At 37.6% G+C, this 26518-nt stretch overlaps 3 protein-coding genes across 3 annotated transcripts in view; 2 read left to right on the top strand and 1 right to left on the bottom strand.

Moving 5' to 3' along the window:
• The window catches only part of LOC141314578 (uncharacterized), a 31102-nt gene extending 27915 nt beyond the window's left edge, over window positions 1-3187 (top strand). The window contains exon 2 of the mRNA XM_073832665.1: window positions 1252-3187. Within this exon, the coding sequence (XP_073688766.1) occupies window positions 1252-2387 (1136 nt within the window). The 3' untranslated portion in view covers window positions 2388-3187. The remainder of the gene's footprint in view (window positions 1-1251) is intronic.
• A 9478-nt stretch (window positions 3188-12665) lies between these two features.
• On the top strand, window positions 12666-19819 carry LOC141314579 (uncharacterized). Its single transcript, XM_073832666.1, has 2 exons — window positions 12666-12888; window positions 16930-19819. The coding sequence occupies exons 1-2, from the start codon at window positions 12735-12737 to the stop codon at window positions 17445-17447; spliced, it is 672 nt and encodes a 223-aa protein (XP_073688767.1). The 5' UTR covers window positions 12666-12734; the 3' UTR covers window positions 17448-19819.
• Window positions 19541-26518, bottom strand: part of LOC141314572 (uncharacterized) — a 34978-nt gene continuing 28000 nt past the window's right edge. Inside the window, exons 7-10 of the mRNA XM_073832661.1 lie at window positions 22670-22926; window positions 22380-22577; window positions 21430-21452; window positions 19541-19637 (exon numbers count right to left, since the gene is read on the bottom strand). Of these exons, the coding sequence (XP_073688762.1) occupies window positions 19541-19637; window positions 21430-21452; window positions 22380-22577; window positions 22670-22926 (575 nt within the window). The remainder of the gene's footprint in view (window positions 19638-21429; window positions 21453-22379; window positions 22578-22669; window positions 22927-26518) is intronic.

Here is a 26518-nt window from a genome sequence, read left to right as displayed (position 1 = left end):
TTTGCTAAAAAGAATGACCAAGAGGAATTCAAATGTTACCGTCGAGTGTTCTGTAGTAGACAGGCGTAGAGTGAAGCAGAGGAGAAGAATCCGGAGAAGAAAGAATGCGAAGATGCAGAGAGGTTATATAGGTACTTTCTTAGGGGATTTCCAAAAAGGACATTGGAATGCACCTGCTGGGTATAAAAGACTGAAGTACGAAGAGGGCATCAGATGCTGGTTCTGCAACAGCCTCTCCGGTGCCAGACGACCTGCCATGACGACCTGCCATTGAAGCCTTCGAACGACTAAGATAGCAATTTATTTTCTTTTATATTTCTTTATTTTATATAGTAGTATTTGTATGTAAAATATATAACCTATAGACAATAAAATTATACTTTATTATAACCAAGAAGCCTGCCTGCCAAAAGACTCTGATTGATAGACTTGAACTGAACAGACCACGGAGGAGTCTTCTGAAGCCTATGGTGTGAGTATGAAAATTACTTATACGATAGGGCAGATTCGACTATCTTTACCTAACCTGAGAATAAACAAAATAAGGTAGAAGGTGTAGGAAATTGAGCACCGCAAAACAATATATATATATATATATATATAGAGAGAGAGAGAGAGAGAGAGAGAGAGAGAGAGAGAGAGAGAGATCCTAACCTTTTTTGAAAGACTTAAATAAAGCTCTTAATTTTAATGAAACTTCAAAAGGCTATCTATTGAATAAATATGAGCGCTGCACGTTTCAAAGGCATTTGCTGCGCTGCTTTGTTTACCATTCTGACAGTGCCTCCTGCTGGAAGAGAAAAACGTAGACTTGTAAATGTGAACTGATGGATAATGTGTTATAAAATGTAAACAATTTTAACAAAGGCAGTAAAATATATGTATATGTTATTATTATATAATACTTGATTGATAATAATTGTTTAAATTAATATAACTGATTTATTCTTTGAAACTTTAATATTAATTTATTTAATTGCAATGCCTTGATTTTAGTCAAATTGGTACACAGTCATAGCCATAAATGCAATGGTGCTAATAATTGGCATAATTCTTTCGGTGTTTCGGTTTTCGGTTTCGGCCAAGAATTTTCATTTCGGTGCATCCCTAGTACCGGCTGAGCAGGATCAGGTTTGGACACCATGGTATAGGATCTAGCATACATGCATTACAAATCTACATGTTTTGATGTTAATTGTTTTGTGCCATTTAGACTTGGGTTAACTTTTATTCCTTTTTTTTCCACCTTAGACCTAACAGAGCTGAAAGAGGAGAGAGAAGATCTGAATGAAACCGAAGAGAAAGATCATTTTGAGAATATTTATGATTTCGTATCTGGAGAAAAATCTTTTTGTTCTTTACAGTCTGAAAAGACTTCTAAACAAAAAAGAGCTCAAACTACAAACCTTGAAGTCCACCAGAAAATTCACACTACAGAGAACCCTTTTACCTGCCAACAGTGTGGAAAGAGTTTCCCTCTAAAAGGAAGCCTTAACAGACACATGATAATTCACACTAGAGAGAAGCCTTACACATGCAAACAGTGTGGAAAGAGTTTCACTCTAAAAGGAAGCCTTAACAGACACATAAGACTTCACACTGGAGAGAAGCCTTACTCATGCAAACAGTGCGGCAAGAGTTTTGCTCGAAGTGGAAACCTTAAAGTCCACCAGAAAATTCACACTACAGAGAACCCTTTTACCTGCCAACAATGTGGAAAGAATTTCACTCGAAAAGTACACCTTGACACACACATGAGATTTCACACTGGAAAGAAGCCTCACACATGCCAACAGTGTGGAAAGAGTTTCACTCTAAAAGGATGCCTTAACAGACACATGAGAATTCACACTGGAGAGAAGCCTTACACATGCCAACAGTGTGGAAGGAGTTTTGCTCGAAATGGAAACCTTAAAGTCCACCGGAAAATTCACACTACGGAGAACCCTTTTACCTGCCAACAATGTGGAAAGAATTTCACACGAAAAGTACACCTTGACACACACATGAGAATTCACACTGGAGAGAAGCCTTACACCTGCAAACAGTGTGGAAAGAGTTTCAATCAAAGTGGAAACCTTGAAGTCCACCAGAAAATTCACACCATGGAGAGCCCTTTCACCTGCCAATGGTGTGGAAAGAGTTTTAATCAAAAAGGAAATCTTAACATTCACATGAGAGTCCACACTGGAGAGAAGCCTTACACATGCAAACAGTGTGGAAAGAGTTTCAATGAAAAAGGAGCCCTTAACAAGCACATGTTAGTTCACACTGGAGAGAGGCCTCACACATGCAAACAGTGTGGAAACTGTTTCAGTCAAAAAGGAAGCCTTGACAGGCACATGAAAATTCATAATAGAGAGAAGCCTAACATCCCCTTAGTGTAGAAAGAGTTTCAAACTAAATGTATAAAATGGAACATTCTAGTTATGTTTCTCATTATGTTTTGTCCATTGCACACTTTAATCTCAGTCCAACACAATATAGCTATTTGACTCGGTTATGCATAAAAGCGCAAGGAATAATTTGGATTATGGACAATGTGTTCGCTCTGTCTACAATGTAAGAACTTCACATTTGTGTATCATGAATTGAAAAGAGATCTCACAGAAAGTGCAGTATTTGGTTGAAGCACAATAAAGGACATTGTTAGCATTTTTAAAATCACCGTTTCGGGTTACAACTACAACCCTTGTTCCCTGAGAAAGGGAAGGAAACACGAGGACATACAGAGACAGGCTCCTCCCTCCGTCATCTCCACCTTGGACTCTGTTCGTCATCCTCCTCCCAGATGTCCTTTCTACTCCTTCTGTTGTTCCATTAGTGCAATGATGCGCCTTCCAGAAGGGGAACGATATGCCAGAAATATAGACCAGGGCCCGTAATTACAAAACATTTTATCTTACCACTAAGAGTTCTCCTAAATAGCAGTAAAAGTTTTTAGCTAAGAGTTTTCTCTTAAAACCTACTAACAAAGCTGCTGAGACAAACTTTTACTGAGCCGTAGAGAGAAGTCTTAAGCTAAGAGTAAGGGCGGGGTTGACCTCGTTACTATGGATGATGTCAACATGCTCACTAACCATGCATACAGTGATTGGCTGATAGGGAAGGGGGTCTCTGTCAGACATTTATTCATAGAAATATTGTTGTAAATGTGGCCATATTCAAATAAAGAATTTAAAATACAGGGCAAGTGTCACGTACTAAACAAGTGTTAAAATGATTGACAGCCTTTTATAAGAAACAATTAGCTGATATGCATGTAAATGTAACCCCTCACACCCAAGTCCTACCACACCCGCTCCAAGCAGGTCTCGAACCCGGGTCTCCAGCACGTGAGGCGGATGCACTAACAAGGAGGCTAAAGGCTACAACCTCTTGGGTCTGTCGCTATACATAAACAGACTTTTTTAAAGAGTTTTTTATGCTTTTAATGACACACAATAGCGGAGAACTGACACAAAATCATTGGGTGAAGGGAAGGGGGCGGGAGCAGCAAAACATTTCGAAACTGGAATCGAACTTGGGGCGCTTTGAGCAGAGTTACGCTATATATTGACGCACTAACCACTGGGCTATTGGTGTTGACGTAAAAGTTTTTTTTTTTTTTCTATTCATGATAGAATAATCATGGCTGATAGCGAGATACGGAAACGTAAAACAAAACCAAACTGGACGCAAGAACAGCTGTTACTTCTTGCCCATCATATGAAAATTTGGAGCTGGGATAACCTCCAAGACTAAAAAAAAAAAAGTTGTGTAGGAATATGCGTACATATACAGGAAGAGTGTTTCTAAATAGTTTAAGTTCCGAGGCAGCTCCTTATGAATGCAATAAATATTTTAATGAGGCAAAGGATTTCAATCTGCAATAGCATGACAAGGTTACATGAAAACATTATCGGCAACTTGAAAGTAATGTCCGTTTAGCTGTAGCTGTTGTTTATCACTTAAATCTCTGCCTTAATTTGCCTGACTTTGCAAAGAATACCAGCACTTTTCACAGTAATCTTTGCTTCTGGACAAAAGTGGGAAAGCTGCATTTATTTGCACACATATATTTTTCCACACATCTTTTTTAGTTTTTGAGGTTATCCCAACTCCAAATTGTCCCTTATATCATTGTTTTCATGAACAAATTGCACACCGCCACATGAAATGGGTGATTTCACAAACCCAAGCGACGCGTATAAATCAGTCTTTACGTTGCACAGATTTAGGAGCTAGTTTTAGCGCTAAAATGCTTTGTGAAATACTCTTAGAGCAAAAATTTAGGAGTCCTAAATTTAGGACTGACACGCCCATTATTTTTAAGATTTTCGCCTAAATCATCAAGTTAGGAGCTACTTTTAGCCTTAAGATGTTTTTTTGTAAATATGGGCCCTGGACTCAAAACATTATAGCGACTGTATTTAGGACAATTACATCTTAAGTAAACTGTCTGTATTTGACTATTCAAGTGAGGTGCAGATTTCTTTCACTACATATATTCGGCAAGACATAAATATAACGTTACCGCCTAGCCGCAGCTAACAGTATTAGCTTATACGAACAAAACACAGTAACACACACTGGTAGGATACTAAGATATGTATAACGTAGACTAACTATGTACACTTTTCGTCTTTTATCGCACGCCAATGACCACTCCTCCGTTGTTGAAAGCCTGACAAGCATGTTTGTGTGAACATTCTCTGGGAGAATACTATTACACAGTAACACGTTGACTGATGTCTTTTGGACCAATAGTTTTTGAGAAAAGTGGGGAAAAGCACCTCCTCCGCACGTGTACGGAAGATGATAAGCATTAACGATGTTCCGTACAGGCTTACAATGGTGTTCCGTACAGAGGGCGTATCTTGAAAAAATGGACATTCAACAGATCAACAGTGTGCCATTTATTTGTTTTTACTGAAGAAAACAACATTTAAATTAATAAGGAAGGTGAGTACCCTTTTATTTGTTTAAAAGTCAAGTTATTTGCTACTTAAATAAGCTTGAGGACCACGCGAGCTAGGCCTGATCGTGTCGCAATATTATGGCATAAATGAACAGGATACAGGTGTGTGTGTGTGTGTGTGTGTGTGTGTGTGTGTGTGTGTGTGTGTGTGTTTACAACTATGAACATTTAACACCAAACTGACAATAGTATAACTGCAAATAACATTCATTTTCAGTGTGCACTATGTACGTGTGTGTGTGTGTGTGTGTGTGTGTGTGTGTGTGTGTGTGTGTGTGTGTGTGTGTGTGTACCTTGTTTTTGTGACATATCAGGACACAAATTGGTGTAATAACATGGGTATGACATAGGTATGCAAGGAGAGGGTGACTTATGAGGACATTGCCCATGTCCCCACTTTTCAAAAGGCTTATAAATCATACAGAATACGTTTTTTTGAGAATGTAAAGATATGCACAGTCTCCTGTGGGGGCTAGGTTTAGGTGTAGGGAAGGTGTAGGGTGATAGCAAATATCGTTTTTACAGTATTAAAACCATTACGTCTATGGAATGTCCCCACAATTCACAAAAACAAACATGTGTGTGTGTAGGTTTGTGTTTTATGTTGACAAACAACATTTATGGCACAGCCAGTCGGTGTACGGCACTTCCTCCACTTCTGCACACACCAAGTGGAACCACAATTGGCACAGATCACACTGGAGCCATTCATCAATGGCCTCATCTTCTGAGCCAGGTGGGACCACTCTACGGCAGACAGCACAGTGTTCCCCATCTTCCGTCTGAGTAGGAGGTGCCTGCCTCTTTTGAAGTTTGGCCACCTGGGCTTGTCTCTTTTCCTCCTTCTTTTTTGCCATCTCTTCCTTGTGCTTTCTTTTGTTTTCTTCCTTCTCTTTTCCCTCAGTTTCTTTTTCTACCAGCAGGTTGAAATACTTGTCGCTGGTGATGACACGGGCTGGCAAAGGAATGCGACGCCTCACCTTCTCCTTCCTCTCCAGGGCTGGACTCATGAGGACGTTAGCCAGACTCTCAGGTATTACACCTGCTGCCACCAGGTAATTTTTGGGAGCCACCCGGTTACAGGTGGGGCAAGGTGTTTGAGTTGTGCTTAATCTGTCATCAGGTTGAGTTCTGGACATGAAGGTGAGAGTGGCGTGAGCACTGGATGGTGTGGGTGAATGAGAAATGGATGTTGTGGTGGCAGAGCTGGTTGGTGTGGCAGATGGTGTGGCAGGAGCGCTGGATGGTGTGTCTGACGGAGTGGAGGCAGCGCTGGATGGTGTGGCATCATTTCCATCTGCAGATGGAAGCACTCTTACCACCTAATAAAATAAAACGTATGTAAAACTCAGTAACACACTTGGAAAGAAATGTAAGTAACTTAGAGGATGAATTATCATATTATTAATGTCAAAATACCTGGGTTGTGTCCACAGCAGCCCTGGAGAGAGGAAAGATGCCAGCCTTGCGGAACCCAGCCTTAATGTTTTGGGCTGTGACTGCAGTGGGGTAAACATGTTTGAGGAGAGATGAAAACTGCTTCTTCCCCACAACAATGTCCCCTCGCACCAGACTCATCCTGGAAGCCATAGTGGAGAAAGCAGTCTTCAGTGGGTTGAAGACTGCAATGTCGAGGGGCTGCAGAATATGGGTTGTGTGGGCAGGTAGGCAGAGAATTTCAATTCGGTTTTCCCTGCAGAACATGATTACATCTTTTGAAACATGTGTCTCGTGTTGGTCAATGATTAAAATTAGTGGTCTCTCCTCAGGAGCATATTTAATGAAATGGCTGAGTCATTTTAAGAAGAGCTCCGAGTCCATGTAACCATTATCCTGGACACTGTAGAGGGCGTTGGGGGGCCCATCCAGCCTGTAGGCATTACTCGGAAGGCAGTTGGGGTAAATGATGAAAGGCGGAATGCTGTCCCCAGCTGCATTCACACAGCATTGGACTGTGATGTGCTCCCTGGTTGTGTGCTGCTGCTGATAAACATGCTTCATTCCAGTCTGGCACACCTTTTCCCTGGACCGAGGCTTGTCTCCAAAGCCAGTCTCATCACAGTTGTAGATGAGATGTGGCTTTTCATCTAAACCGTGCATTACGTAAAGGTCCTCAAACAGCCTGAAGAAGGCTTCAATGTCCTCTGGTGTCGCCCCATGGACACTGGCTCTGTCAAGGGAATCTGCTGTCCGTGAGGTTAATTCTGGATGGCGGGCCTTTGAACCTCGACCACCACACATCGCTAGGGCCCTTCTCCAAATTAACCTATAACATAAAATAACCTATCATTGTGTTTGACTTTATGATAAATTAAATAACTGAAAGGTGGCAATAAAATAATGTTTCGTTACAATCCAGTTTTATTATAAATTACCTCTGTATTTGAAAAATACTGGCTATGGCCCTGCCTGTAGCGGCTGTCAAATCTGAGGATGAGTGGAGAGATGGTGTTGTCTCTTAGAAGTGTACACGCATGCATCGGTTAAGCATAACATTATCACCACCACCTGCCTAATATTGTGTTGACACAGATTATCTCTTCATCAGAGCACCTGTTAGTGGGTGGGAAATATTATGCAGTAAGTGAAAATGTCCTCAAAGTTGATGGGTTAAAAGCAGGAAAATTGGGCAAACGTAACGATATGAGTGAGTTTGACTAGGGCCAAATTGTGAAGGCTAAACAACTATCTACTTATCTATCAAGCTCTGATCGAAGGTATCAGAATACTTGGTGCATCATAGTCAGGGCTGATTTGGCAGCAAAGGGGGGATATACATACTCAACATAATATTAGGCAGTTCGATCAGTTGTTGAAGGACATCTCACAAGGATATTATCAAAACAGATACAGCTGCAAGACTGGACCATCCCTTGTCCCAGCCTCCTGGTCCAGACACGCTGCAGCTGTAGAATCTGAGGATGAGTGAGAGATGGTGTTTTCTCTCATACAAGCTTAGATAACTGTTAAGAAAATAGAGACCCCCCCCCCCCCACTAAACTACATTCTCACAAAGATCTCAAGGGGAACAACATAAAGTAGAGGTGCCAAATCAAGGCCAAACACACCTTGTTCTGCTGATGAAGCATTGACTGTAGTCTCTAAATGAAAAATGACAGTAGCTTCCTCAGGTTGCTGGCTACTTTCTGTTGCCTGGTTTGTAATTCCTAGAACAGTACAAACACAAAAATGTACAATATGCTATTAAGGTCAAAATGTGAAAGGTAAGGTAAACCTGCATCCAACATGCCTTAATATTCGGAGAAGCATATCTGCCCTCACTATTTTCAACCATTGCTAAACACCATCTACACATATGTAATAATATAAAAATGAAGTTTTTAAAATATAAATGTTAAATATAGTCTCATCTTCAACCATTAGTTTATAAATTTCATGTATGTTTTTCACGCACGTTTGTGCATTTGTGCTTGATGCCATACAGTAGGTTGAACATACTGTAAGATGTATGGGAATTCAAGAAAAAAAAACAGACTAAATTATTTTATTTAATTTCATATCTTTAATAAACTTAATAATAGTATCATATGTAGCTTTTTCATGTAGGATACCTATTATAGAAAAATCTTTATGCTCAGCTTTAAATGGTGACTTAATAAAATGACGTCTTTCATTGTTGTATTTCCTGCTGTGAAGTATTACATGTTCAACTGTGTTTTATTGACTACAGTGATTACATTCCCCTGTTGGGTGCTTGCCAATTTTAAACAATGTAGGCCTACTATTCAATCCTGTGTGACCTATTCTCAGACGGGTTAGAATATTCTCTTCATTTCTGTTCCTGCTCTCTCTCTCTTCCAAGTGTGGCAGAGTGGGCAAGTTCCCTCCCCTGCATTTGTGATTGACAGCCTTTTAGAGCCGGGGATTTGTTATATAAAGGCTGCGATTGGGTTACCTGGGATGCGTCATGGCTAGCTCCGCCCCTTGGTGCGTGCAGACTTCCACCTGAAAGGTACGTTTTAGCTGTTTGGCTAATGTTGCAGCGAGTTGGGCATATCAGTTAATAAAATCTATTCATTGTAGCTGGAATAGCATCTTATTCACGGCTTCGCGTTGGTGTGCAGGCTGTCACTATCCCTCGGTAGGTTGAGTTTTATTAATCGTTTGCATAGCGTTCGTGTTTGCCATAATTCACATTCTTTTATTTCAGCTGGGTTGATTCCACTCACCCCCCTGTAAACTGCTGAGATTTGTGCTGTGAGCAATTGTATGACTTGTGCGTCTCAGTGACTAATATCTGGTATGTATAGTACCTTTTTAATAAATAATTGTTCGGATTTAAGTTAATTAACAATTTGTTTTTATTAGGACAAACCATTTCATTGGGAGCGCTTCGTCTTTTTGCGGGTTGGGTGATCGCATCCTGCATGGAACAGGATTAAGACGGCGCTGCTGTTTTGCTGTTTTGTTTATTTTTGTTTCTTTCTTTTTCCACGCTAAAGCCGGTGGTTGTGGCAGTAGCTGTCCTGATTTTCTGGTCGTCTATGTGTCAGGGTGCGTGCTCTGATCTGCCTTTTAGTCAAACGAACTACCGGCTGCGTGTAAATTTGCTCTTGTGATTTTCCATTTGTTTAGGAGTTTGGTTGTCTTTTGTTACTGTTGAAATTCAATCTTAGGTTTGGTTGTTATCGAACGATTTATCTCGTTTATTGTATGTTTTTCTTTATTAATGTTGTTTTTTTTATTCAGGTTGAATCTGACAAACTTCAGATTGTCTAACTTTTTTTAGAATTTGTCTTTTCATTACCTATATAGCAACAATTGTCAGTTGTGTTGCACATATTTCAACCATTTGGAAATTGTCTTTTTCAGTACGATGTTGTTTGTATTTTGATTAATTGTTTTGTTTTCTGTGTTTTAGGCCCCTGAGTTGGGTGGCTAGCTGCTCTATTATCCTGGTGGTGGTGTTTGCAGCACGGAGTGTGGATTGCCGTTACAGTCACTCACCTCACTGTGTGGTTACAAATAATCACTTTGCAGCTAGCCTACCCTACTACGGGTGAGCCTTAAATTAGTGCTTTGTTCTGTGTGGCATTGAGTCATATTTTGTTTGAGCTGTTTTAAATATTTTATTCAATTGTGAACTTAATAAATTTTGTATACTGATATTTTATGTCTCTGCCCTTCATGGTAACGAACCTGTTCTCCATCAAATAGTTAGTTCCCCTTACTTTAAAGGGGTGGCGTAGTCAGCATTAATACCTCATTTAAAGGGTTTGTATTTATAGTGTGATTTTTGATTTGCCTCCCGTGGCCTCGCTACACAAGCACCAACTTGTTGCTGAATATTGTCTTCCTGTTTCAATACCATCCCAGTCTATCTGCCATTTCCTAATGTGCATATATCCTAATGAACAATTTAGCTTCTGTTCTACTCGTGGAACTTGTAAATATATCTGCTTTAATGACACCTTATGATGTCAAAACACCGGATCAAAATAAAAGTCCTGTTCACACGATTCTGTGTCTACAACCCAAAAAGTGCATAGATATATACAGGGAAACACACATGAATAATAAAACTTATGCCAATTGTGCAATTAAAAATGATAAACGTGGACTGACAAATTCAGATCCTCAATGAAATGGCAATAAATGTCTGCAGGGCCCTTTTTGAATGGAGAAATATCATGACAACAATGTTGAAAAACTGATATAAACTGAAGTGTAAAAGAAAATTTCATAAATGTATGTTCCGATTTTATTACACTTTTGTCTATTAACATTACTCTTATTGCTTTTTACTTGCGTACTTTTTTTAAAAAGTCATCAATTTGTTAAATAAACTAAATTTTAAAAGTTTTTACCTTTATTGTTGATATTTCTATACATCTATTAATTATTCAACAAGACTTTACAGCTTGAAACATCAGAAAAGGAACTGTTGATAGAAGATGAGAAGAATCCAAATGAACTGAGTGATCAAGAAGATGCATGTTAGATGAATCTGATCAGGAAGCAAGACCAGTTTAAAAAAACGGTCTGGGACTATTTAAACAGATACTTAAAATATTATAAGAGTGCTTTTCTAAATACAAAAACCCAACCAAAAAACAACAGAAACAGAGACAATTTGAAAAACAGAGATGTCAGCATTCATTCAAAATGCCAGTGTAAGGCAATCTTCGGCTGATCACTCAGAAATTAGCAACTAATAATTATAATCATTATCTTAAATAGTAATAGTAAGTGTCAGCTTAGAAAAGAAAATAGATCTTCAATATACAAAACTAAAAATAAGGCCATAACAAATCATTAACACATTTATTATGCAGCTCAAACTGTTATGGGTAGAATCTTTTTTTTTTCTCTCGAAGATCAGAAAGAGCTTCGTTGCCAAAGTAAGGAATTTGTTTTAGCAACAGTTTCCAGTGCCTACAGACAGTGCAAATATACTACTGCAGTGCAGACATACAGAGAAATGACAGCAATATCTACAATCTATTCTGATATGCACAGATTAATTCCTTGTTTAGTCAAGCCAGGTTAATTCATTTTTGGTCAACTGTACTGTGCCTTAATATGTATATAGATCCTTTTTTTTTCTTTTTTTTTTTTACATTTATGGGGTTCTCTAAAAAATTAAATAGTCATAGTTTTGTAAACTTCTTTAGTGGTAAATGGAAACTGCCACAAATATGTTTTTGTGTCCTTATTTGCTCCAATAGCAAAATAAAAATAAAATCCCTGGCAGTGTTTCAGTGACTGTCCAAAAGAGGAATAAATACAAAAACAAACAAAAAAGTAAGAGATTGATTACAATCGTCAAAAGAGTGTTAGATCAGATTTGCTATCACACCCTCTTTGTAACAGTTACACAGCAGCATTAACTAGTTTTATGTGAATTTAATGGAAAAGTATAAAAACAGAAAATATAGTGTTTAAAATGTACATTAAATGAAAAATAATAGCCTAAATAAATAAACAAAAGTATTCATAGATTTAAAATGTTAATATCTTTGGAAAAGCATCTTCATATGGGTACGAAATTCGATTTTATATTCAACATTTCTATGATGTATCTGTGATTCTAGACAGCAGTGCACCAATGGGACTTTTATTTTGGTCTGGTGATGTGACGTCATAAAGATGCGCAGCGCTCCTCGTCTGTTGTGATTCATCTGAAAAAGGTTTGTAGTTTTGTGTTTTAATATAATGCAAACTGTTAGATCAATTAAAGAGTTTTTTTCAAGCTATGTAAAATAAATGCAGTATTGTTTAATGTAACGTTGCAATGCTTTGTTTAGTGATTTAGATACTTAGTTAAACAAAGCGTTAGCCTTTAGTAACAGAGAAGTGCGTCTCGTTTCGCTCTCTCTATGTCATGAATCAATCGTGTGATGAGAGAAACTGAGAATCCGAATCATTTGAATCAAATAATTTGTGAAATGATTCAGTGATTCGATTCAGCGGCACGCGGACTACAAACGAGTGAAACACAACCGAGAATGATTTCATGAACGTGTAATATATTAGATATGAACAAATAATTGAATACTGAATGTAAATAAAAAATAGCCTAACTAAATATGAACGTCCTGTGTAATTTGTATAAACTGTATATCAAGTCTAACCTCTTACTAGTGCACTGACTATAGTCTGAACTAGGAGCTGATTGAGACGCACACAGAGATTTAGTTTCCATGCATTTTTCTTTCTATTAATTATTCTAATCTTAAACAGGACAAAGTGTTCAAACACAGAAAAGCTCCTGGAGAATCAAGAGAGATCCATGTGACACACTATTATAAAGATGGCGTTTATTAAAGAGGAGAGTGAAGACATGAAGATTGAAGAAACATTCAGACATGAAGATATTGAGGAACAAACAAAGATGGTGTTTATCAAAGAGGAGAATGAAGAAGAAACTTTCAGAGTCAAACATGAAGATACTGAGGAACAAACAGGTTTGTTTTAATTCTCAAAGCTGAAATGAATTGTATTTATGAATAATGTCACAGGAGTGTAGAAATGTGGAGACATTCAACAGAAGTGTTGAGATCATGTGACAAATACTAACACTGAAAATCTTGCTTTCACAGTGTGCATTTGTTTTATATATATAAAACAAATGCAGTGTGGACTGTGAAAACGGAGGCTTTTGAAAATGATGACGCATATTTATAGTCATGTGACGCATATTGTACCAATAGATATCTATGCTTACAGCAGTAATTGTGCCTGTGCTATTCACACACTGCTGCTAAAGAGATTTACCTTGTACACTCTTCAAATTACAGTCCTAAAATGATGACGGAAAATTTACTCACAGTTGCTGTCCTGCAAAACATGACGACAACTGCTTTTCAGATAAAATATGAATGAGCGTGATATAGACGCGTCAGTGGATAATGAGATGTTTCCGTAAATTATCCCGCCAGAAGAATTGCGTGAAAACTTATTACGTCTGTATAATTCTGGAGGCTTTACGCATGCGCAGTAAGGCGAATTTGATGTTTTCCTACGTTTCAGTGTGGATGAGAAACTTTTGGAAAACGCTAGTGTGGACGGAGAGCGTTTTAAAATGAAAACTCCGTTTTCAAATGTATCCGGATTAATGTAAACGTAGCCTTTGTAGTAACTGTCTTGACTCTTGTCTGTATTATGTGTCGAAAACGTGGCACAACCATAAGGAGAAAGAGGAGCTGTGCTGAGGTAAAATTGTCTCAGTTTTGAAGAGGCAGATTTTTACCACAGCGGTGGCGCAGTGTTTAGTCAGTGAACAAGCAGACGAAAAAACGCTCAAATAAATTAAAGAAATAATATATTTAAATAAGAAAGTAGCCTAAATACGAATGTTAAATAGGCTATTAAACAAACATTCATTGCAAAAATGTCTGACAGCTCATCAGAACTACTGGCCCGAGTCCCACTGGAACCTGTCTTTTTCCCTCTTTCTCTTCCCCATTACACAGCTGCTGTCTTTAATAGCAAAGTGAATACATTTATTTCCGTTTCTTTAGTTTATAAAGTGAATTTAGAAATATATTTGAAACACTTTTTGTTTGTTCAATTCAAGTTTTTTTTTATTTTTTAAGTAATGAAGCGACCAGCGGCAAACAGATCAATTTATCCTTCTCAAGTCATCACGATTTAAATTAAAATCCATATATATAAATATATATAAACTTAAAGCATATCACAATATTTGTAGATAAATGTGTGCTTATAGGCACGTATGCAATTGTTTGCGGAGATTGAAAGCTGGAGAGCACTTTAGGACATGGATTCGCCGGTGCAATGTGAATCTTCATTTTTGCTCATAAAGGCAAGAGTAATATATCATCCAGAATCGTAAAGGGTCTACCTTAGTTTGTGTGTACACAGCATTAACAAAACGTGCTTTTGAAGAAAACAAAAGGGATAGGCTTTCTGATATCTTGGTGTTAAACAGGAGCACTTCACAATAATTAACCGAAACCCAAGTAATTGCGTCACAGACACGATTAATATATCTATAGAAAGCTTTAAATTATTACTTCACTACTATAAAACGAAATAATTAAAATCGAAAACAAAACTCTTTCATTAGCTATAGGCCTAATCCATAAAGATGCATTTAGGCTTTTAAAAGTGAGCAGACGGCAAGTCAAGATCATCAACTTCATCTTTGCGACACTGACTCAGAAAATACAAATTTATAAATTTTTATATTATTATTATTTTTATTATTAATTCAAATATCTCCTTAATTTTTGCCCCCGACACATTCATGGTAATTACTTTTTCTGGGGCCATTGAGACCATCACAGCCCTAGTGTTGAACATACCAGGTGAGTTCAGAAAGCTGCTTGCACTAGTTAACCTATGTAAACAGTAGCTGCTGAAATGAAGACTGGCTGTGTGAGATCAGGAGGCATGCTAATCCTAATAATATCTTGTAGTGTGTGATGAGCCATGATTTTCAAGTCTTGTAGTGTGTGCATGTTTAAGATTTCAGGTAAGATAATCTGCGAAGATTCTCCTTATGTGTGTGCTGCAACCAGATTTCATAATCGGTTAGGATTTTAAAACTCCTGTTGTGTGAGCCAGGCTTAAGGACCCTTCTCTCAAAGCTCTGTGTGCAGTCTTTTTTTTGCCTCTCTGTTAGGCTCCGTGTGTCTTTGAGCTTGACAGTGCTCCATTCACTCTCGAGGGTCTCCAATGAACACACCGCTCCCAGAGAAAATGTCTGGGTCCCCCTCTCATCACTGAGAATTAAGTCCTCTGCTCCATGGAGCTTTATGAGGCAACCATACCAGGTGTATTAGGCCTTTCCTTGACTGGCCTCCCTGATGACCGCCTCTGTGCTCATTATAGGGTCAATTATGAGCATGCTTCTCCCTGGAGCTCCCACTCCTGACTGCTCTAATGGTTTAGTTGGCAGTCCTATCCTAACTCCATTTAGAGGGTTGCATATGAACATGCCACTTTCAAGGTGAGCCTCCTAAGTTATTCTTTTTATTTCTGAGAGTTGAGTCCTCTGCTCACTGGTGTTTCATGAGGCAGCCAAAAAGTGTTAGTCCATCTTTGGCTCCCTGTTTAGGTGGCTTTTATGGTTGAACACAGCAGTGCTCCTTTGATTCTCAAGGGTGGTCTATGAGTACTATATTCTTAAGGTGAGCATCAGAATTTCCTTCAAGTCTCTAAGAGTTGAGTCCTCCGCTCTCTGAAGCTGGAGCCCAGGGGTGGACTAGGACAAAATTTCAGGCCGTGAAATCTCACACTCCTCCAGGCCATCTCATACACCCACAATAATCTCTGAAACATGGACAACCCTATTTTTATATGGCCATCACATAAAAAAGGTTTAAATTGTTAGACTATGCAACATGCATATTAATTAAAAGTCCTCTCCTGAACTGCACGTTCACTTCTATTTTCCTTTTCAGTCTTATTTTGCCATGATCTCTCCCTGTCTCTCACAGGACTTTAATAGCAAAGATTTAACAAACAATGCTTTTTAAATGGCTTAAATGTTAAAATTAGTACAGTGGGTAAAATAGTTATTTGTGTATGTTTGCCCACTGACAAAGAAATGATTAGTCTATAATTTTAATAGTGGTTCTATTTGAACAGTGAGAAGCAAAATAACAAAAAATACCAGAAAAACACACAAAAAAAAGAAAATTGATTTGCATTTAAATTATTGAAATAATGAAATAATTATTTGACCCCTTTTAAAAACATGACTTAGTATTGGTGGAAAAACCCTTGTTGGCAGTTACAGAGGTCAGACGTTTCTTGTAGTTGGTCACGAGGTTTGCACACATCTCAGGGGGGATTTTGTCCCAATGCTCTTTGCAGATCCTCTCCAAGACGAAGCTGACATTTGGCAACTTGAACCTTCAGCTTTCAACAGCATTAGTTGACAGAGTTGACCGTTGCTTTTTCACTTTCAATTGTTGCAAAAATATTGCCTGTTTTCTTTTAAAGGACGTGTCCAGATGTGTTTATTTATTTTTATATTATGTTTCCTGAGGTGTAATTGTTATATATTCAAAATGGACTGATTTATGGCCGTTTCCACCCTGTTTCTCATATTCTGACTCAAACAATCAGTTTTGTGGTGTTTTACATTTAAGAGGTCAGTGTAACAGGCCACTTTTATGACTGGCTAACATCATTTTCCCCTTTAATAAAACCTCGGAAATTATTAGAGATACAATTTTCATCTGAAGGTTGAGTGGGGAATGTATCCCCTCTTCTTTTTTTCCTTGTCTGAGATCAGTCAATACCTAGATTTCCTCAACTCTGTCATTACATTATCTAGATTTGTTTGTAATTAATTGGTGGTATGTCTAAGTGGTATAATGGCCAGCTTAAACTCAGGATCAGGTTTGAACACCCTGGAATAGGATCTAGCATACATGTATTACATATTACGTATATTCAGTTGTGTTTAGAAATTAATTGTTTTGTGCCATTAAACTGTGTTTTACTTTTATTTATTTGTTTTTCCACCTTAGACCTAAAAGCACTGAAAGAGGAGAGGGACGTACTGAATGAAACTGAAGAGAAAGATCAGAATGAGAGACTTCATGATTTCATAACTGGAGAAAAATCTTTTTGTTCCTCACTGTCTGCGAAGACTTCTACACAAAAAAGAGCTCCAAAGACAGGAGCTAGGAGTAATTTCACTTGCTTTCAGTGTGGAAAGAGTTTCAAACAACAACGAGCCCTTAAAACTCACAGTAATATTCACACTGGAGAGAAGCCTTTCCTCTGCCAACATTGTGGGAAGATGTTCATTCAAAAAGGACACCTTACAAGTCACATGCAAATTCACACTGGAGAGAAGCCTTTCATTTGCCGACAGTGTGGAAAGAGTTTCGCTCAAAAAGGAAACCTTAAATCCCACATGAATATTCACACAGAAGAGAGGTCTTTCACATGCTGTCAGTGTGGAAACCGTTTCAGTCATCCTGGAAACCTTACAGTCCACATGAGAGTTCACACTAGAGCGAAGTCTTTAAAATGCAAATAGAGTGGAAGAAGTTTTAGAAATCCTGGAAAACTTAACAGTCCACATGAGATCCTGCCAGAGTCTGAGTCAAGTCTGAAGTCTTTATCGCTGGAGTCTGAGTTAAGTCTTGAGTCTTTGGTCATGAGTCTCAGTTGAGTCTCAAGCTACCCAGCAGGCACAGGACGTCAGCATGACGTCAGATTGACGTTGTATCCCAACCACTATGACGTTGCATTTTGGTTGGAAATGAAAATCGGGTTGACGTCAGAACCCAACGTCAGGCAGGCGTCAATGTCCAACGTTGGCTCGACGTTGGATTTTGGTCACTTTCCTATGCACAGAGGTGTAAAATCCAGGTTCCATGAGTAAAAGTCCTCCCCAGTGTTTTGGTCCAATCACCTGGATTTTCTAATTAGCACAGTATTTCAACCAGGAGGACTGAGAAGACTGGACCAAGTCATTCCTTTTGAGTCTCAAGCAAGTCTGAAGTAAAATCTCAAGCCCCTAAAGAGTTAAAGTTAATGAGATAACTGAATGATGATTGTGCATAAGTGATGAACATCTGCTTTTAACAAGCAGCATCATTGAAGAAATTGGTTTAGATGTTGATGTTTTATTGGTCAAGAAAATAAAATAAAAATAAAACACACAATGTCACCATAATTGTGGTCAAGGGTTGCTTAAGTTTGTCTCTTGACTCTTGGAGTAACTTAGTATTTTCAGGATTGAAGTAATTTCAATGCTGTTTTTCAGCAAACATTTGTGTGTTGAATTGAAAGCTTGCAGCAGATAAGTTCACCCTGTCCCCATCAAACTAATTTAGATGAGCATCTGGAAGTGGTCTCTCTCTTTGATATATTGAGTTACATGTAGCTATTGCAGAACTGCAATAAAAAAAAAATTAAACAAATGTGACTGTAATGCTTAAGTATAGAAAGAAAACTGCATCAGCTCAGGCTTTAAGACATGAAAACTTATACGCTCCTCAACAGTGGTGACAATAATTATTCATACTGCAGTGCATGATGGGAGTGTTTACTATGCTGTTACCCAACATGCATTACAGCATGAAGCGTTTTGTTGATTGTCACCATTGTTGAGATACATATGCTGGTTCTTGATATGTGTATCTAAGTGGTATAGATGTTAAAAAAAATGTTTATGTGTTATACAGGTTTTAAATTCGCTATTACTGTTGGAAGAACACTAGAGGTGCATAACCTGCGGTAGTTTTGCAGATTTGATAGTGCAAAACCTTAACATAAGAAGAAAAGAAAGATATTTTGTATATGCTCTTCATATAGAAACATCTGTTAGCTGTTCGCTGTACAGCTCTGATCTCACTGCTTTACAACACCATATGCATTGTAACAGAGAGATATCTAACAAGAGTCAAGGGCACGACTAAAGCAAATACTGACCTCCACAATGGTCACATAATTTTAACCAATAAAACATCAACATCTGATACTCTATAATAACAACAGGTGTTCATCACTAATGCACAATCATCATTCAGTTATCTCAATAACTTTAATTCTTTGAGGACTTTTGCCTTGAGACTTGGTCCAATCTCTGTCCTCCTGGCTGAAAAACTGTGCTAATTAGCAAATCCAGGTGATTGGAACTAAATACTGGGGAGGACTGTTACTCACCGAACCTGGATTTTACACCTCTGACAACGCAACCTAAAAACAACCAAATATCAATGTCTAATGATGTTACAGCTTGACGTTGTGTGGACGTTACCACTATGACGTCTATCAGACGTTGGGTTTTGGTTGCCATACCTGATGAATAAATGTCAGTATTTGACGTCAATATGACGTTGGCTTAAGATGTTGGCTCGACGTTGGATTTTGGTCACTTTCCAACACAACCTAAAATCAACCAAACATCAACATCATTTGACGTCGTTATTGGACGTCAAATAACGTTGACTTTAGACGTTGGCTAGACATTGAATTTTGGTCACCTGACGTCACAACCTAAATCTAACCTAATATTAACGTCATATGACGTTGTGTGCCTGCTGGGTAAGTAATGGCTACGCCTTTTAAAAAATCTCAAGTTGCTTTTAAAATTTTCACTAGTTCTTTTCCTCGAGTCTGGAGTCATTTCAGGTCAAGTCTGAAGTCTATAAAAGTGCGACTCGAGTCCAAGTCACTAACTTGAGTCTCCATCTCCGCATCCTGGAGAGAGGCCTTACACCTGCAAACAGTGTGGGAAAAGTTTCAAAAGAAAACCAAAATATTCCCTTGTCAAAAAAATCTAAAGGATTCCAATTAGAATTATAGGATCTTCTCAAAGGACAAGAAATTCTGTAGGATAATTTTTACATGATTTTAATAGGATTCAATTTTGTCTTGAATCATTAAATTTTTTTGGAAGAATACTGCCTTTTCATTGTATGCATGACTGACCAAACTCACCTTGACGTACATTTTTCACTGTTGCGTAACATACATTAGTGTACAGCTTTAGTGCAATAATTTCTAAGGACCTGATAAGAAATGATGAAACAAAAAAGTTTCAATTTTTTTAACTTTCCAGAAACCACCAACATTTTAGATGGTTTTCACCTAAATTTGACAGCCCTCGGAATATTTTCTGCTGTGAATATATGAACATATCACATATCAAAATAAAGAACCGAAACTGCTTTTACATTAAAAACAACAGTTATGTTTTATCACCACTTGAGTTCAAATAGGTTTCATCAGAAACAACATTTTTGACAAAAAAATAATATATATAAAATGCATTTTTATCAAAGTATTTTTCAAACTAAATACATTCATATTCTTTCATAAAAGAAATCTTCGAAATTAAATAAACATTAAAAAATTAATAAAATTATAACTTGGTGCATAAATATTAGGCACTGTATTTTTATCTTTGAGTGGTAAACTGTAAAAATTAACAGAATGTAAGGAGGCTTTCATAAGAGAGTGAGGTCTCATTGCGCAAACCGTTCATGTGCACAAACACTGCATCTTCTTGTTGAGTGTTGCTTTTTGCAACTAGACGCAATCGGTAAAAAAAAAAAAAAAAGGGTAATTCACCCTATTTCTAGGGTCAGTGTTGTATGGTGCTCTAGGAGTGCTTTCAGTTGAAGTGTCATCTATTTCTTCACCGCCACCAGCCTGTTCTTGGCTGGTCCATTATTTTTATATAACACTGGATGAAAGAGAGGAGAGTTTAACAATTATCTTGTGAGTTTTTTGCTTCGTTAATGACAAAAGCATTGAACAAACTGATCTGCAACAGAAATTATACATTTCTTTGTCCATTTGAGTGACTTCCTGACAAAAGGGTAGTACCCAATGTTTTGATCTAATTTGTTATCTCCATTCATTGCATTATTGTATTCCACAATGCATGCTGGTTTTGCTTTGCATTTCTTTTCTTGGTAGCCTCTTGTCATACTCCAACCACAGAAATGGGTTTTTCAAATCAAGTAGATGTTTACACAGTGGTAGAGTTGTAAAAATGAACCATAAATAATCTTTTACCATGACCTGCTAGGCTATAAAAAAGAGAGACAACCATGTCTTTCAGGGCAGCACTTTCTTCACAATAGGACTTCATGTTTTTTAAACAATACCCCGTTTCAGAATCACACAAGATGTAGGATTTTATTCCATATTTGATTGGTTTTTGAGGATTGTACACCTTGAAAGCTAGGCGCCCACACCATAGAAGCATTCCCACCCATCAATGCAAATGTTTGTGCAGACTTTGTTCAGCCTGTCAGTGTCATTGGCTGGCTTTGTTGTAATATCATTGAAGTGAAGAAATCTCTATATGATTTCAAACCTGATGTAAGACATGACCTTGCTGAAGTAGGGGGTAGCATTTAATATGTAAATGAGTACATTTAGAGTTCAGGCTTCTATGATCAACCAGTTAGTAAAAACAGCCCCAGGAAGTGACTGGCTTCCATGCATGAATTCTAGCATGTTGTAAAGTACTGTCCATAGCAATTCTATGATCTGCATACAGGTTGGTCTGATCAACAATGATCTGTATTAGTACAAAAAAATAAACAGTTCAATAATGTCTTAAGGTTGTATTGAATCAAGAGCAGCAGCATCACCAACAGGCCCAGGAATGTCAGTGAAGGGAAGCTTTTTTTGGCTGCCAGTTCAATTCATGGCACTCTGGAAGATGTTCAGGATCTTCAGCTGGATATTTCACAGCGGCGTCTGTCTGGTCAGCAGCAGGACCAAGTAGATGTGCGTCACATTGGGAAGATAACCACACAGTGTGTGCTACCAAATTCTAGTTGCACTTCACTGGATCAATGACTATATAGTGGACCGGACATTCATGAAAAACGTAAGAGACCACAAAGTTTTGGGATTTTCATTTGGAGAGATAACATAACAATGATTTCACATTGTTGTTATGTTATCTCTCCAAATGAAAATCCCACATGATAATTTAGGAGAAAATAACAAAAATGACAATCAAACACAACTGAACAATTTTGCCAAAGTCTTTAGGATTTCTTGAAACAGTCCTGGAGGATTTTGGTGTGCCTAGTAAGACCTTGATTAGCTGGTTCAGCTGTATTTAATTAGGGTTGGAGCTAAACCGTGCATGAGTTTGGACAACCCCTGATATCAGTAGCCTGATATAAAAATCAATGGATGTCTATGAAATACATAGAGAAACAACATTGTATTGGTATTTTGAGTATGAAACAGACAAAGTTAGTAGAAAAAATAATCATGCATCATACTGTTAACTGTTCATTTTTTCAAAATGAATTTCATGTAATTATTTAAATGCAATTATTTTTAATGATTTTTCAATTGTTTGTAAATGTACACAACTGAAAAAGCCTTGCCAGAGTCTTCTGGATTTCCTGAAGATTAAAGACAGGCATATTTGGTTATGCTTCAGGACAGAGGGCCAGAGTTGCCCTGCACTGTGTATGTTGCATACCTCCACAGTTGTGTAGATGGTTGAATTAAACTTTAAGGCCTTGGCATTTTTACGGAGGTGACAGATGTTGACTTTATCATTTATTTGGAGCTTGGTCAGGGCCTGGTCCACCTCAAGGATTCTGGAGCCGCTTTTGATCTCCAGATCCAAGATGGGGACTTCTGTATCCCTCACAGTTGTCATCCTTGCAACCTGCATCTATAAAGGTATTTTAAATTAAAATATCAATTGTTAAATATTATTTAATAAGGTTTTGGGCAGTGTTTGATAATTGAGTTTAAATCACTCACATGTTCCACTGTTCCTTCCAGAGTCAAGTAGCCCCCTCTTGAAAAGAGGTCCTGCTCATCCCCAGTCACAGAGACAGATGGTGGAATCAGGGCATCTTTGGCCATCTTCTCGGCATCAAAGGTCAGTGTGAGGGGAGCAGTTTTGGTCGTCGTGTTTGGCTCCATTGAACAGACGTTCCTGCTCATACCGTGAGGACACGTGTAGTTTTTTATGTAGTATGTCACACCCTCTTTGAAGAGGACTGTGTGATGTACACCTGACCACCAGTGGACAGTGCACTAAGTTATCTGATCTCTTGATTGCCAGGCCTAATTTCACCATTTTCAAGCTTAAAGTTTAGGGTTTTTGCATTTCTACGGTTCTGTACACACTTGACCCTGATGGGACTGGAGTGACTATAAGGAGATGTTCTTCTGATGAAGAAAAACCTTAAAGGAGTTAGATTTTTTTTTCCTGAAGATAGCAAATGAAGCAAACATAAAACAGATTAAGATCATAGTGATTAAAAAATTTTATTAAAGGGATAGTTTACAAAATTTAAATTCTTTAATTACATTATCATTTTTTTAATTGTTTGACATTGTTTGTGCTAATATACTAATTATTATTTGTAAAAAAAAAACTGTGATCCTGATTCAGAAACGTGTCATTAAAATAGACTAACTCAGCCAATACACAACACAAAGACGTGAGCAATGTCTATAGAAAGCTTGATATGAGACAGTGCCAGGTAGAATTAATGCACACATGCAATCGCTCTCTCACTAATGACTTCATATAAATCTAATCTTTACAGTACTAGTTTATCTGTATCTGATTTAGAACAAGCAGAGATTTGTGAAAAATATAACAACCCAAAGACAAAAGAAATGATAAAAGTGAGTTATTATAGGAGCAATAGCCATGAAGGCAGCGCTGTGTCATATGCAATAGCTGTGCACAAGCTTCGAGTCTCAGCTCAAGGTTTAGGCGCATTTGTTCATTAATAACATCATTTGCTAACATCATTGTTGCCGTCGACTTGACTTTAATACATATATGTCAACTTCTGATTAAAAATGTGAAGTTATTCTAACATCAAAGTTAGTTTTAGAGTATTAATTACACGCCAAATAGAAACAGAAAATCGTGGTACTGGTGGGCATTTTCATGAGACCGGACTCTCTTGTAGACATTTTAGCATCTCAATGAGAAAAGATGCTTATTAATCATACAGAATGATGTTTTCTGTGATGGCAAGATTTAGGTACTTGTGCATTATTCTCCACATTCTTTCTAAGTACACTGTTTGTGTATTTTTGTTTTTCTTGTGCATCAGCAAAAGGTTTGTGTATTTGTTTTAGAGATTTTGCCAATAAATGTACAAGGTTTTCCATTTTGTGCTTGAATGAAAAATGAAACAACCTCATCATTAGACATTTAAATAACATTAAAGTAAATTTTAATTTACACTAATTGCTTATCATTCAGAAGTACACATTTACCATATTTCAAAGTACATATAAAATATACTATACATGGAATATATAAGTGCCACTTAAGTGGTTCAAAAATATCACTCAAATGTTCAACTAATTGCATTTGTGTAATTTAAACTGATATAGTTGAAATCAATTACAAATGAAATGCATTATGTGGTATATTTAACATGAAAATACACATTGCAGCTGATAGCACATACATCTCGGAGATATCTATTTGACAGCTGCAAAATGTAGTTTGCTCATCTGCAATACGTCTATTAGATGTCTTTAAGATGTCTATGAATGAGAATGTATGTAAAACTGACATCTTACAGACATAGGTGTGATATCTGGGAGGTGTCACATTAATTTATTGATTTCCCTAAAGAACTCTTCTTTTGTCAATTGTTTTAATATTATGGAAATTATTCATTTAGCGTATTCATTTTATTTTATTTGAAAATCTTATATTCATGTAGTACTTGTTCATTTAGCTTTGGTTTGGGTAGGTTATCAAATCTGGGGTGCGGCCCCTTTAAGAGAGCGTCATTTTGGGGTTTGTCTCGTTTCTCCTTCAGTTTGTGTGAAGCGCGGTTGAGGAAAGACGAGCAGTGCACATGCTCCGGTTAAAACATCTGTTCCTCTTCAAATAATATGTAGTTTGTGCAGAACATGAGCAGAGGTAGTGTGATTATGTTTTCATCGTGTGTGTACAAGTTTTGTAGCTAATATGATCCGTTTGATCGTTTTTTTTTTTTGTTTGTTTTTTAAGGGGGAATGCCAGATTTTCTCTGATAATGTTTGTAGGTTCTTTTATTCACGTTTTTGTTGATGTTGTTTTGAAGTTATGAAAAATGTTTTATTTCGGGGAAATACGTCATTATTTGATTATAAAAGAAATATGAAATTTGTGAAGTGTTTTGACGTGGCAAGCCTGGCTGTGCTATCACTTCGATTGAAACTTTTGCTGATTGTAAAATAACATTTACTTTATGCTAAACACAGCCAAAAATGAACGGAGATTGTATGCGTTTTTATTTTTATTTCGAGAAACAAGGCCACAAATTTATTTTCTTCATACATTTATTCTATCATGCTTCACGTTTTTGTTAATATTGTTTTGAATTTATAACAAATGTTTTATTTGGGAAAAAAGGTAATAGTTAATGAATTGTTGATAAAGAGATTTGTATTTGAGACAGAAGACCACAGATTTTCTTTGCATTTTTTAATTGTCACACAAAGCAGAGCAGAAGGCAAAGAGGATCATGCATTTATTAAAATGCATGGTCATTTAAATTATGTCAATATTAAAGTGAATGGAATTTTCTTTGGGCAGTATTTTACTTAGAGAAAAAGGTTGGATTATGCAACAAACATTACATTAATTTTGTTTATTTAAACCGAACACACCCTGGGCAATGAAATAAAACAAAGGTAAAGACAAGGCTTATACCTGTGAGACAAATGAAGATATTTTTTGATGAAATCCAAAAGATTTCTGAGCGTACACATATGACGGGTCTAAATCATTTTTTGAGCAACATATGTTTTGCCACAAGAATTTTTCAGACTTGCATTGTCTTCCACTGTCCCAACCAGCACAGTAAAGGCGGGCGTACACGGTGCGATTTTTGAGGTCGTACGAGCTCGCATGCGATTTTTGTGGTTATCGGAGGGAATCGTCTCTTCTCGTATGGTCGGGGCTCGTATGGTGTATGACAACTTACGAGACGAGCAGAGTGCCTTACGAGCACTTCACGACCTCACGATCATTTTTAAACATGTCAAAAAACTTCGGGAGCTGTCGGATTGAAGACGTGACATGTGTGCTGTTGAACGAGCTGATTTGTTGAGCAAACTGCAAATGACCAATCAAAACCACAGAAGATGAAGAACATGACAGCGCCACACGGTGACTTGGACTATTGAGAAAGAGGATAACCTCGCTGAACATTGGCAAGAACAGTCAGCGAGCGCTGTATGAGGTATCGATCGGTGATCGATCACCTATTGTTTGCTACAGCTATTGCTAGCTATAGTGGTGGCCAACTAGCCCCCTCGACGTGCATAATATAGGTTAAAACATACATTACAATACTGTACAGTGCTATAGCATTGCAGTTCCAATGTCTTTAATTTTATGCATGTTAGCACTGCTGTAGAGGTGAAGTTTTGTCAAGTTTGCAACGAGTGTACACACGCAATGGTGATCAGACGGTTCCTGCATGTGTAGCAAAGTATCACAGCTCATATTTTTTATATGCAGCTATGAGATAGACAGAGAGCAGTTTTATTGAACAGTACATACACCCTCCTCTCAGAATGTGATTACCTCGGAAATCGGTAGGTTTTAAAATCGTGCCGTGTACCACTGCGTCCGTA

This window comes from Garra rufa, unplaced genomic scaffold (assembly GCF_049309525.1).
Source record: "Garra rufa unplaced genomic scaffold, GarRuf1.0 hap1_unplaced_010, whole genome shotgun sequence".
In the NCBI taxonomy this organism is placed as follows: Eukaryota; Metazoa; Chordata; class Actinopteri; order Cypriniformes; family Cyprinidae; genus Garra; species Garra rufa.
This window is presented reverse-complemented; position numbering and strand designations above follow the sequence as displayed.

Coding starts and splice junctions, on each gene's coding strand:
- LOC141314579 (XM_073832666.1), top strand. CDS start 12,735: ATGGCGTTTATTAAAGAGGAGAGTGAAGACATGAAGATTGAAGAAACA. Junction 12,889..16,929: donor AGATACTGAGGAACAAACAG/GTTTGTTTTAAT, acceptor TTTCCACCTTAG/ACCTAAAAGCACTGAAAGAG.